Genomic DNA, 13,322 nt, shown 5'->3' with positions numbered 1-13,322 from the left:
TTCGACCATCTTGATGTGCCGGTTTGTCACTTGCCAGTGTTGTTGATCACCCTTCTGTTCACAGGTTCTTCTGGCAATGCACGCTAATGTAGAGGACCGTGGTATTAAAGGAGACATAACACCTTTAATGGCTGCCGCCAATGGCGGACATGTCAAAATCGTCAAGTTGCTGCTAGCTCATGGTGCTGATGTGAATGCACAGTCATCAACAGGTAAATAAGTGTGTTAGAGCTTGTTGAAAACTGCTGAAAAGCTGAGATTTGCAGTGTGCAGGAAACTGTGTGAAAATTTGGGAAGAACGGCTCTCAGCCAAGCAACGCAGAATGCTTCCTCGTGGTTTTACTATTGAGCTTTTGCATTTTTTTAATGGAGCTGTAAAATATTGGTTGCACACATACAAAGGCAGATGAGGTCAACTAGTAACTGGAAGGTATTTGCGGACTTAGGATTTGTTGTCACATAGCATTTTAAGCACAGTTCCCGAAGTTTCTGTGTACGTAGAAAAATGTTTGGTGTCAGGGCTAGGAAACCAAGGGAAAAAAGTAAACATGAGAAGATGGCCCCCTTTTTCTCCCCTCCCTTTCCCCCCGCTTCCCATGGCAGTTTGGTAGGCATTTGTGTTCAAGTGCCCAAACTGGGAAATTTTCTTGGTTTGTGCGGCCTTGAAGTGGAGTGAATAGTCATGGACAAACGGAGTACTGACCCTGAATGATGAGGAAAGTTGGGATACCAGAAGACACCTTCCTCCCCGCCCCCCCCCCCAGTGAAGTAGTTCTGAGTAGTAATACTGCTTTGACCTTTAACTTTTTTGAAGGTATCTTTCATAAAGGCAGATGGATTGACTGTGCTGTTCAGAGATACGTTTTTATAGTTTTTTCCATGGAGATTGTTTTCATCTCCTTGTAAAGACTATGGGCATTTTTGAACAGCCGTTCATTCTGCTCCTTGTTTTGAGCTTTCCTTTTTACAGCATGGTATGTCCCTGCTGATTAACAGGATGGTCTTTTGTCACGGACGTTGGGATTAGCCGGGGTGGAAATGGGAAATGAATCAAAAGAGTCACCAGGCGCTAGGAGACCTTCGGTCTGTCAGCACTGAGCTACTTTGTGCAGTTACTTGCTTATTTTCCCCCTCCCTGTAGTTTTTGGTCTGTAGCCCAGAAAAAACCTTCTTCCGTAAGGTAGCCAGGTAAAAGCAATTAAACGGAGCGTAAGTTGAAGTTCCCAGTGTAGAAATGCTATCAAACTTTGTTTCCAAACCTTTTTCTCTTCTGGCTTCAGGTAATACAGCCCTTACATATGCCTGTGCTGGAGGCTATGTAGATGTTGTGAAAGTACTGCTGGAGTCGGGCGCTAGTATCGAGGACCATAATGAGAACGGTCACACTCCCCTGATGGAAGCGGGAAGTGCCGGCCATGTGGAAGTGGCCAGAGTGCTGCTAGAAAATGGAGCAGGCATAAATACGCATTCCAATGAATTCAAGGAGAGCGCACTTACGCTGGCTTGCTACAAAGGTATAGTACCAAATACCGTAGTTGCTACAAAGGTGTAACAAGTGTGGGAAAGCGTGACAGGTGTAAGAAGTCTTTTCAAACATTCAGCCTTGCTGTCCGGGACAAAACGAATTTAAAGGCTATGAATGGACACTTTCTGATGCTTTTATCCTGGCTGTGATACCACATAACATGTATGCGCCATATGTAAAATGATGATCAGTGTGGAGAAGTAAGTATAAAGATACAAACCTTTTGTCTGAGTCGTGATGATGCTTTCAAAGATTTTATGTTAAAAGATTTTCTATTAAATGAATTGGGAGACGAGGAACTAATACGTTTTTAATAGAATAAGTATGGTAAACTTTCTGTATTGCAGCTATATTATACAAGATACCTCTGCTTAGATACAGAAATGACTTTATTTTAAAGGACGTAGCACTTGGAAAGCATACAGAATCTCGGACCTTGCCTTTTAGGTGTCAGTGGATAGGCAACAGGCCTTTCTTGCCTCCCTTAAAGTGTCGGGCAGCTATCTTGCATCACCCAAGCAAGGGATCAAGATGTTTAATTACGAGGCCAGATGCGTTCACACAGCTGAACGGTTGCTGTTGCAGTCACTTAGGACGTGTTTTATTAGAGCTATTAGAGTGGCTCTTGGCATCATAGAGTAATTGATGTTGGTAGCAGAGGTACTTCTGTAGCACCTCAGTAGAAGATGGTCTTAGTCTTTCATTTACGTTTCTTGTATTTGCCTTGATACGTTCTTGGTTCACTGTTGCTGAACACCCTCATAAGCCATGGTCATCTTCTCTGTGATGTCTGTCAGAGCAAAGGCTGTGTTTGAAAGAGGGGAGTGGGACCCCAGAACATTCCCTTCCTGAGAAAATGCGCTTGGGCTCTGAATTCTGAAGTGAGGTTGGAAAGCAGAGATGAAAAATCATAAGTCTGTGCTTAGTCGGTTGTTCACTGTGACGTACGGGACAGAAGTGGAGATATCCACCTTACCCGTATATGATTTGTCTGTCTTTTGTGCGTTTCTGTGGTGCTCCAAATCTCATGTTTAGGGCATGCAAATAAGCTTCTAATTTCCTCATGTTGCTTGCTTCCTGTAGTAGAAAGACCTACGATATTTGGGACTGAGAAGGTCACAAACTTCTCTCGAGTCAACAGGGAAAGGTCAAAATGCAATGTAGCCCCACATTGGGCTGTGTCTGTGCTATTAATGGTGTTGCCAGGCGTAGTTCTAGTTTCGAGGTTTAGCCACGGTCATGTTTAGGTACGAAACAGAAGTTTTTTTTTTTCCTTTGACTTGGCTTTATATGCTTGCATGTTGTGTTGGTCATGACTGCGTAGCGAAGTTTACAGGACTTGGCACGCAGACAGGACTTGGTGAACTATAGCCATGAATTAATGGAGTGGTTGAGAGCAAATACTTTCAAAAGGCTGTTAGGTGTCCTTATCTTGGGAGGATTCCTATAGGTGGTTGAATTCCTAAGAGAATGCTTGGAACTGTGAAGGGTCCATCTGCTTCGTATGTTCTATGGTCTGAGGGTCGCTGTGAGCTCAGGGACTGGTTACAATGCCATTTATAAAAACAGTAACCCTAAATCCTTAATGTCAAGCAAGTAAAGGGGAAACCCTGACCCCCCCCAAAAAACCAACATTCCGTAGACGAAAAAAATCCGAACGTCTTTGCACAGAATAAATCACCCTAGTGAAGCTTCTGGAGCGTGCGCTACTCAGCTCTAATGTCACCTCAAGGAACTCATGTAGTGCAGAAGTGATTTTAGATACGAAGTGAATTGGGTTGTATTTATAGTAAATACGCTTTTAAGCTTCTGTGCGCATTGAATGCATAGATACGAACATGCCTTTCGAGAGTGTTTTAAGGGATTTATTTTTTTAATGTTTTAACATGGCCTTCTATTACCTTCATTATGTACATTAGACCTTTTCTATGACTTGTGAAACGCACTTTCTAACGTAGTTTTGATCCGTTAATTATTTTCTCCGTACAGGCCATCTAGAAATGGTGAGATTTCTGCTGGAAGCTGGTGCAGACCAGGAACACAAGACAGATGAAATGCATACTGCCCTCATGGAGGCTTGCATGGTAAGAGATGTATGGCTTGAGCGGTGAGGCGTACGTACTCTCTCTTAACTTTCTGAACGTGATCTAGGTGATTTCGTTTTGGTCTCTTTTTGGTACAGAACCGAACTATGTGATGTTTCCGTTCTCCTGTGTGCTTGATGGCCCTTTCGCAGAAGAAATTGGAGGGGCGGGGAGGAAATACCTGGTTGAAAAACAGTACTTCCTAAAACAGCAAAATTGAACTCGTTCCTCCTTTGGCTGACACAGTATTTGAGTTCTTAAGAGACGTCAGCTAAAACGTGCATCACATGAGCATTAGCAGGAGAGCTCTATTTAACCCATCCTTTGACTAAGTAGGTTTCTGTATGTCCAGCTGCACTTGATTTTTTTTCCTGAAGTGGCAGAAGTCAGTGAGTAAGGCTGTGCTCATTGTCCCAAAGCTGCTTCTGTAGGCTACATCTCTCTTTGTGTTGTTGTATGTCACTTGATCTTTGCATTTTGCCCTCATGATAATTGTGGAGACCTGGTTTGAAACAGATACGTTTGTGACCTCAGTTCAGGTAAATTAATGACTTCAAGAGATAGCCAAAAGTAGAGAATAGTAAGTTATTTGAACCGAACCTTTTTTTTTTTTGCTTTGTGTAATTTTGCAGGCTTCTGGGTGAGCAACTTTCCGTTACGATGGGCAAATCCTTTATACGGGCATCTCCAAACTAAATAACTTGGAAGTGGAAGGTTCTCAGTGGTTGTTGAAATGCTTTTAACAATTCTAATGTGCTAAACATAGGCAGTGAATATGGTCATAACTTGGCTATTGGAGGCATTTAATATACCTATGTCATGTTTAAGGAGTTCTTAAGCTAAGTTCTCTTTCAGTGTAGGTGGTTATGTTTAGGTGTGCGTGTGCGACTTGTTTCGGTATGGTTCACATCGCCGCGTGCTCCTTGAAAACAGGATCAGAAGCTGTTTGGGGAGCAGCTTGGGAAATAGAATGGGAAATTAACTTCTTAATAATAAGAGTACTTTCATGTTGCTGCTTTGCCCTTCTGAGGCAGTTGTAAAATGACAGTGTAGAATAGGTGATCTTTTTCTAAAATTGAGTGAGATTCTGAGAACAACTCCGATTTTTGGATAATAGTGTTTTGCCGTAGAACACAGATACATGTGAAGCTTTCGCTTGAAAAGGTTACGTATGGGTACATTTTAATGCTGGAGTGGTATAACTGTTGCCGGACTTAAGATTCTTCCAGGCTTTCGTGGTGAAGTTGTTAAATCGATGTCTTGAGATAGTTTTTCTGTTTGAAGTACCGTTAGGCTTGAACACCTGTGTAAGTCTCATGTATCTGCATCTTCTTTAAAGCACATATCCTATTTGAAATCTATTTCCTACATATTGCCTGAGGTAATAGGATTGAATTGCTTTGGCCTTTTCTTTTGGAGATTTCTTTGGAGTGGATGTGCCCATTTATTCCCTTTATTTCTCGTCCAGGAATTGTTTAGACTTTGGTACCCCCTCTCAGACAATTGAATACATTGCCATGAGTTTATTAACCCTGCACCATACCAAGGGTTGGCAGGGGTAAGCTAGCAGGGTGGAAAATCCAGCAGGTGTCAGTTTGTGTTTCTAGAACTGAGAACGTTTTGAAACTTCCTGCTGGAGAAGTGAAAATGAAATAAAATGGAGCAGAAATAGGTTCCATTTTTAGACCCCCCCCCCCCCCCCCGTTTTCTTTGTGATGCTGAATTGCAGTAGGCTGTTGAGCAACGCTTACTGCAGAGGTTTCCTCTACTGTTTAGGATGCATAGCTGCAGCATGCTTAGGGAGGTCAGTAGTTTGTTTATGCCTTATGCCAACACATTCCAAATCCTTCATCTGAATATGGGACTTCAATGTAAAACTGAAAACATGTCTCTCGGGTTTCCTTTTTACCCTCCTCTCTAAGTAGATTTCTCATGGGTTGGGTTTTTCACGTCGTTAGCCTTGTGTAGTGTCACGTTGTGAATCTGCGGCCAGAGGGGAGTGCCGCAAATCCTTATTTGTTCTTCCCTTTCCTGAAATAACTGTAATGGTTCTAAAATCAGCCACTGATGTCTATTCAAGGAAGTTAATGGCTTCAGGTAGCGGAATCATTACCAGAAACCATTACACTTCTCAAGAAGTCGTTAGAAAGAAAGGCATGTAGATAAACAGGACTTCAGCTATTGCTTATCTCCCTCTGAAATCTTAATAGATCAGCCATATAAATATCACGGGCGCTGTCCTTGCAAGGAGTGACGATAAAATGAGCTTATTTGGTGTTGCAGTAGCCTTCTCATCAGGACGGCTTCCTGATGGATCAGAAGTTTGCAGAGAAAGCTGTTCTCTCTCGGAGCCGTGGAGCAAGCCGCCTTTTCCTTGCCACCCTCTTCCCCCCTTTTCCCTCCACAAGTAGACTAACAAAAGTCCATGGGACTGGCAGAAACGTTGAGACCCATTTTTTACTAGGACTTACTGAGCAATAGGAGAAAATCTGTCTCCCTTATTTCTGCAGGAAACTGTTCCTAAGTAGGCATTTCCACGCTGCTGCTCAGAATTGACAGACAGTGGAGAGTCTCAGTACCTTTAGCTTTGCTTAAGACAGGGAGCAGCTTTCTACAGCAGTACTTAAAAAGGTTCCACTCTGAAATGAAGCAGTGCAGGGGCTTCACATCTCAGCACGTTTTTTCCGCCGAAATAGTTGTCACTCTTCGGTAGCAGAAGAAAACTATCTTCGCTAGAATAGCACTGAACTTGAATACATGTTACAGAATGGTTATATGTGGCATAGCGCTTACATACAAGCCAGCGAGACTGTTTAAACCTTGTCCTACAAGGCATTCGGGAAGACTTCTGACCGAGAGCCTTTTTTATAGACAGCGGTTGACGTTGGTTTAATGCAAATGAATTGCTGGGCAATGTGACTTGCCTCGTGGGAGCAAAAAGCAGGTTTGTCTAGTTTGCGCTTCTTCTCTTACTGAAGTAACCTAATCTTCCACAGTGAGGGCTGAGTACTGATTGCCCACAGTGGTTGATGTTTAAAATACACCTGGTGCGCTTGTGCAGATTGATCAGGCGACTTCTTGTGATAGAATAGCAGTTAAGAGGCTTTTTCTGCTGTTGTAGAAGAGCTGAGCAGCACCACCCCATTGCAAGGTTTGTTAAGGCACGGATAAAATTTCGTTGTGTGGTTAAACACCAGCAGTTATTCTCAAGGCTGCTTGGCCCATATGAGAAGCTTGGAAAGCGTACCTTTACACTGCTATTTGCCATGCTTGTCGTGAATCAGGGGTGATTAGTGAGCTGTCCTGCCAGAGCCTGATGGTCGAGGCACTGTCTCTGCATTTCCCTGAGGAAAGATTCTTTATGGAGTCTTGGAGTTTTTCCCTAAAATAGCATTGTCATTTCACGTAAAAGGTGAATATGTCCTAGTTAATGTCCTAGATATTTTTCTGAGAAGAAATCATGTTTTGCTCTCTGGATATCAGATGGAGGTATAAAACACTTCAGAAAATGAAGCGTAAAAATGTCAGATGCAGTTTCGTATTTTGGCTGGAAAAGAGCTTTTTTGGGATTGTGGTTTCTAGCTTGGCGAGGACAGCAACGGCTGCGATTTGCTGCCTCGTATTAGTTAATCTGAGATCAAGGTGTACTTATGTGATTCAAGGACAACCTTGGGATAGCCTTGTGTTCGTGGTAAGCTGCCGTTTTTCCTATGCAGTCCTCCTATGTTTTGTGTGTTAGACCTTTTCCAATTATGGTTACTCCAAGTTTGAATGATGGCAATTTCCTCGTGGAGAAAACCAGCTTGGAGAGTTTGTGCTGTTGTTGGACCGCAGTGATGAAGCCGGTCTCTGCTTCTGTCTAAACAAAAGCAGAATTGAATGGCAGTTGGATGTGTCACTGTCAGGCCTCCAGTGTAAGCATATAGCTGGAAAGCCACTTGAAATACCTCCGGCATTTATGGCATACTAAAAACATGACGAAGATCATATGCTCTAATATTTTCTTTGTTTCTAAAGGAAGAAAGCAAACTTAGGAGCTACTTTTTGGTGAAACGAGTTGGACAGCACGATAATGGTATCTGGAAAATCCTGCCAAGGGAAGGCTGTAGTTCAGGTGGCTCCTGTGATGTATGAGGAACCCCTGACAAACGGGCTTGTTTTGGCTTTTCTCTTGGAGGGAGAAAGTAAGTCCTGACTCTGCTAATAAATGGAGCAGTGAAATAGTTTTGCAGGAGCCAAGAGGCAAGCAATGTCATCAAGCGTGGCTTCTTTTTAAGAAAGGAAGGAAGCAAAATTCTTAAACTTAAATCCTGTCCTCTATTCCACCTTTCTCCCCAAAAGCGGGGAATCTGTAATGTAAATACTCGGAGACGCTAACGGTCTGCATGGATGTGAGGACAAACTGTATGTGTTGTTTTTATAACTAAAATACACTGTATTTAACAAATAACGCAACTGCATGTTGAATTTAAAACAAAATTCCCTCTCTTTGAGCAAGTGGGGAGCATTGGCGTTGAGTGACTGTTTTGCAATGTAAAGGTTTTGTAGTCTTTAGGAAGAACGTCAACCGAGAGAAGATTTTTTTTTTTTTTTAAACACTGAAATTCTTTTTAGTACTCCTTTATTTATTAGACTGCTTATGTTGTTAGTAGTGAAGTTGTTGCCAGAACGCAAGAAGAAATATATTTGAGTGGTAACTTATTTCTTAGAATTTGTGTTCCTTAGATAATTTAGCGTGTACCATTCTGTGTCTACAGTCTTTAACAAAGAAGAGTACTGGGTGTTAGAGGATTTTGGTATTGTGGAGGAGTCAAGCTTCTAAAATAGTGTCGAGCTCCCTCTCAACTTTTCGGGTTTTGTTTTCCTTTTATTTTCCCCCTAACTAAGCTGAACCCAAACGCTTGAACTTGAGTCTGATCCGAAGAAGTTGACCGGCTTGTTACTTATACCATCAGCAGGGAAGTTTGGTAGGTGGTTCACAATATCGTAGTTTTGAATTGAACATATTCAGTAAAACATGCTTGAATTTTCTTCAGCTGCCTATTTAATAGTAGATCTTTAGCCTTTATCCAAAAAATTAGGGAAAATATTTAGGAAAACTATTGAGCAAGTTTTATTATGTTTTTGGACTTCTTCACTCACTTGTTGCTTTCTGTGTCTTCTGAGGGAATTTGAGTTGGTGACTACTTAAAGTTTTGGAGAAGAGGAGCAATTTTTCTATTTTGACGGTCTTTTGATCTTGTGGTTTTTTTTTTTTTTTTAATTCCTAGGACGGCCATGTGGAAGTGGCAAGATTACTTCTTGACAGCGGAGCTCAGGTGAACATGCCTGCCGACTCTTTTGAGTCTCCATTGACTTTGGCAGCCTGTGGCGGGCATGTCGAACTGGCAGCTTTGTTGATTGAACGTGGCGCTAACTTGGAAGAGGTAAACGATGAAGGATACACACCACTAATGGAAGCAGCTAGAGAAGGCCATGAAGAGATGGTGGCGCTGTTACTTGGTCAAGGTAACTATTGCAGTGCTTCCCATGGACTGTAATTCCATAGGCATCTGCATATGTTGGGGGGGGCGGGAAGCTACGTTACTGTTACTTTTGTTTCCTTCTTCAACAACTTCTGAACTCCCCCCCGCCTCCTTCTTGAGCAGTTGGTGGTGGTTTCGTTTTGTTTTAAGCAAAATATCCTTTGCTCTACTCGTTTACTTTGTAAGTGGTCATTCTGAATTGTTCTTCAGACCAGGTTTGCATTTTTCAGACAGACATCGAGTATCGAACGTGGTTAACTTGCACTCTGCACGATGGCCTAGGCCAATCTTGAGATGGTGTTATTGCTGAAAAGCTGTAGAGATGTGCTTTGAGGTCCTCAGAGGGGTTTCCAAAGTAGTTAAATAAAGTTGAAATCTTTTAGTTTGATACACTATGGTTTTAGAAGAAAATTTCTGCAGCTTTACATATGAGATACGTAATAAGAAGGTGCCTTGTGTATCAGGAAATGGTTTTGTCTGCTGATACTGGTTTCAGTAACGAGCGTTTTCTGATGTATGTGTGGATTTGGTGTTGTTTTTCTCTTAAGGAGCCAACATCAATGCTCAAACAGAGGAGACGCAAGAAACCGCATTGACTCTGGCTTGCTGTGGAGGTTTTTTGGAGGTTGCCGATTTTCTTATTAAAGCAGGAGCTGACATAGAACTGGGTTGTTCCACACCTTTGATGGAGGCTGCTCAAGAGGGTCATTTGGAGCTGGTTAAATATTTATTAGCTGCAGGTATGGAGTTACGTTGTTAACAGTTTGTAGAAACTTAATGTAAACAGAAGAGAAAAATATCTTTTTCCATATTCATTACATTTTCATTAGCAGCTTCCTAAAGTTGACTGCAAAGGTTTGTGGAACCTTAAGTAATTTACTAGTTGGACCCTAATTTAGCTTTTGAAGATTAGGTTGATGTAAACTTGCTTGGAACTGAACCTCTAGTATATGTTTATTTTTTTTATTCCTCTAGAGTGTGATTAAGTTGTCATTTTCATAGATGTTGGAGTGGAAGGGGGAAGTTAAAAATTTGCTATCTCATCTGGTAAAGATTATGAAGAGACTTTACTTTCTGTAATGAACCTCATAAAGCTTACATGCTCGTTACTACTGCTTCAGGGGCTAATGTGCATGCAACAACAGCAACAGGTGACACAGCACTGACATATGCCTGTGAAAATGGCCATACTGATGTAGCAGATGTCTTACTTCAGGCAGGCGCAGATCTGGTAAGTCATTACCTTCTTAAAAAAATTTAATTAGGTAATAAAATAATAAACATAATTTTTTTTTTTTTTTTGTCCCGTGTTCATTGCTGAAAACTTAAGGAGTTTGCTGTTAATTGTTATAGTTGTATTCAGATTACCTTTTAACCTTTTTCTTTTAACTAAGTGAGAATTGGTGATGCTTTTCTGATAGATTTTAGGCTGTTTAATTACCTAAAAGTGCTTGGGTCAGTTACAGTACTCTGGCAACTGATATCTAAAGCATTTCCAAGCCATTCAAGGTTGCTTGTACAGAAAAATAGGGGGATTTTGTTCTTTTGTCATGTGCAGCCCTGTATGGTACTCAGTTTTGAATTGTTGAGCTGATTATGGGTTAGTACTTGTATCTGCAAATTTGTTCTACTCCTTACGCGGCAAACAGTTGATAGTTCTGATGTGATCTATTTGGTGTACTAAAATGGAATTAAGATGACGGACGTAAATTGATTTTTACATTTCAGTAGGATTGTATACCAGATTGTTATCAAAAAGTGAAGTTAAGCATGACAGAATTCATTTTGTTAAATTAAAATCCCCGCCATGTGCTTGAGTGCTTCTTGTCCAGGAGTCTCAGACGTGTACAGAGGTAGGTAGATAGTTTCATCCGTCTGCAAGATAGACTCAGTTCAAATGTTACGTAAATTTTTATGTCTGTAGTTTTTGAAATGCTAAAAGGGATCTTCCATGTCTGCTGTCATTCCATTCAAAAAACCAAAAGGTGAATTGCATCCTTTCACATGTGCTACTTAAGAATTTTGAATTTCAAGCCTGTCTTTATCTGCTCTAGGAGCATGAATCAGAAGGTGGAAGAACTCCTCTCATGAAAGCTGCAAGGGCAGGTCATGTTTGCACTGTTCAGTTCTTGATTAGCAAAGGTAAGAGTGTGAAAAGGTTTTGGGCTTCCTGCTGTTAGAAATACTCGAAGTTAAGAACGTGTCAGTACTAGTGTAACTTCCTTGAATTTCTTTCAAATACTTTAACTCAAGTAGGTCATTGATTCTCAAACTAGGCACGTAATGATCACCTCAGGTTTCTGGTGAGGTTAGTGGGAACTGCAACTACTTATAAAAATAGTTATATCCCAGTCTCTAATTCCGAGGAAAAGCAGGAACGGCAGTAGTGGTTTACTAGGTGTCTCCATGCTGCTGGTGCAGCTTTTGAGCACTGTCTTTTCAGAAGTTTAGCTTCAAGTGCCTGTTTGAAAGTTTTGACTATAACTTGCTTGATGTTGTCAGAACTATCAGCTCCAACCTCACATCTCTGTTGATACAGAGCTCGGAATTGCTGTTTTCTCTCCCTTGAGCTGATACTGACCGATTTTCCTTGTACCTTCCTCGTATGGAGGAGGAGTGGCCTAAACCTTCCAGTGTGATGTCATTTTCCCTGTGTAGATTGTAGTGGGAAGAAGCAGAGCTGCAACTAATCATCTGCTTGCTGGTGCTAAGATGCATGGATCCATGCGCTGGATCTTAGCATTTGTGGGTGGGGGTTTTTTGGTGGTGGTTTTTATTTTTTTTTTTTGGTTGGGGGGGTTTGGGGTTTTTTTGGTTGTTTTTTAAAAAAGAGGCATAGCCCTGGCATAATTGCTAGTAAATTTAAAAGCAATAGATTCACCTGCTGTGTGACATTCCATACTTACAACGTAGCCATTTGAACAGGGAGTTTGGAGTGCTAGTCCAGGTAGGGTTGCTTTTCTTTTTGTGACATGTTAAATGGTCTTCTGATGATAGTAATAATTGACTGTTCGATTTAATTTATCAGGTGTAAGACTGCAGCCATGGAGAACTACATTTTCATATTTAAGAAAAAAGTTCCTGTCGCTTTTGGTAGAGGAGAACTGGTAGAAGTCTCTTAAAATAATCTTTCCCCCTCTGTTTTTGAAGGAGCAAATGTGAATAGGACCACAGCTAACAACGATCATACGGTATTGTCGCTGGCCTGTGCTGGAGGTCATTTGGCAGTTGTGGAGTTACTGCTAGCTCATGGTGCTGATCCTACGCACAGATTGAAGGTTTGTCGCTCAACTACCTTATTTTCCTCTGAGGTAGTCTTTCATTAATCTTAAAACTAATGATACCCGAGCGAATTTGCTCCTTTTGTGTTCTCGGCAACCGACCCAACATGTCATGATTTAAATAGAAGCAAAAGGCAAGAGCTGGTATTTCCACAAGCAGGCGTTATGCTCACGGACACTATAGAAGTTGGAGTTAGGAGGAGTGCAGGTATATTGGTTACCATGAATGTCAAGGTTGCACTCCAGCTGTAAGGTCATAATTGTGGAAGAGGAAGGAAAATTTTAAAAACTACTAGGTTTTTTTGGAAATACTTAATAGAGTCCTTAAGTTTAGATGTGGACTTACTGCAGATGGAATGAATATTTATTAAAGCAGTCTTAATAGATACTGTGTCTTGTCACCCAAAATGCTCCACTGTGGTCATGTTTTGATGATGCTGTTTTCTAATACTGTGATCTTTCCCTCTTCAGGATGGATCAACTATGTTAATAGAGGCAGCAAAAGGTGGTCATACCAGCGTGGTTTGTTACCTTCTAGATTACCCAAACAACTTGCTTTCTGCTCCTCCACCTGATGCTACTCAGCTGACCCCACCATCCCATGATTTAAACAGGGTAAGATGTAAGGGCTGGTTATCTGTGGATTTGTGGGGCATTTTTTCATTTCCTCTTGCAGCTTATTCGAGGGTTTAAAGATGACAGAAGAGTCAGTCATGTCATTTCATGAACTACTGAACTGTAGGTGAACACACTGAAAATTACTTTGAGCTGTCGTGAAAATGGTGAAGACTCCTTGAGCATCGCCGTGTAGTGCTTTCATCGTTCTTATTATTGCTCTATAAATATTACTGGAAAAAGAGATGAGGAAAAAAACCCAGCAAGTGAAAAGGTCTGCTTTAATGAGGCT

At 41.4% G+C, this 13,322-nt stretch overlaps 1 protein-coding gene across 3 annotated transcripts in view; it reads left to right on the top strand.

The window, feature by feature from the left end:
- The window catches only part of ANKRD17 (ankyrin repeat domain 17), a 94,271-nt gene that overhangs the window by 47,313 nt on the left and 33,636 nt on the right, over window positions 1–13,322 (top strand). For all 3 annotated transcript variants that reach the window (XM_075150412.1, XM_075150411.1, XM_075150413.1), the window contains exons 5-13: window positions 65–212; window positions 1,281–1,514; window positions 3,515–3,609; window positions 8,880–9,117; window positions 9,683–9,874; window positions 10,256–10,365; window positions 11,189–11,276; window positions 12,285–12,412; window positions 12,887–13,030. In XM_075150412.1, the coding sequence (XP_075006513.1) occupies window positions 65–212; window positions 1,281–1,514; window positions 3,515–3,609; window positions 8,880–9,117; window positions 9,683–9,874; window positions 10,256–10,365; window positions 11,189–11,276; window positions 12,285–12,412; window positions 12,887–13,030 (1,377 nt within the window). The remainder of the gene's footprint in view (window positions 1–64; window positions 213–1,280; window positions 1,515–3,514; window positions 3,610–8,879; window positions 9,118–9,682; window positions 9,875–10,255; window positions 10,366–11,188; window positions 11,277–12,284; window positions 12,413–12,886; window positions 13,031–13,322) is intronic.

This window comes from Calonectris borealis, chromosome 4 (genome assembly GCF_964195595.1).
Source record: "Calonectris borealis chromosome 4, bCalBor7.hap1.2, whole genome shotgun sequence".
In the NCBI taxonomy this organism is placed as follows: Eukaryota; Metazoa; Chordata; class Aves; order Procellariiformes; family Procellariidae; genus Calonectris; species Calonectris borealis.
The sequence above is the reverse complement of the archived record's forward strand: the minus strand, read 5'-3'. Positions and strand labels throughout refer to the sequence as shown.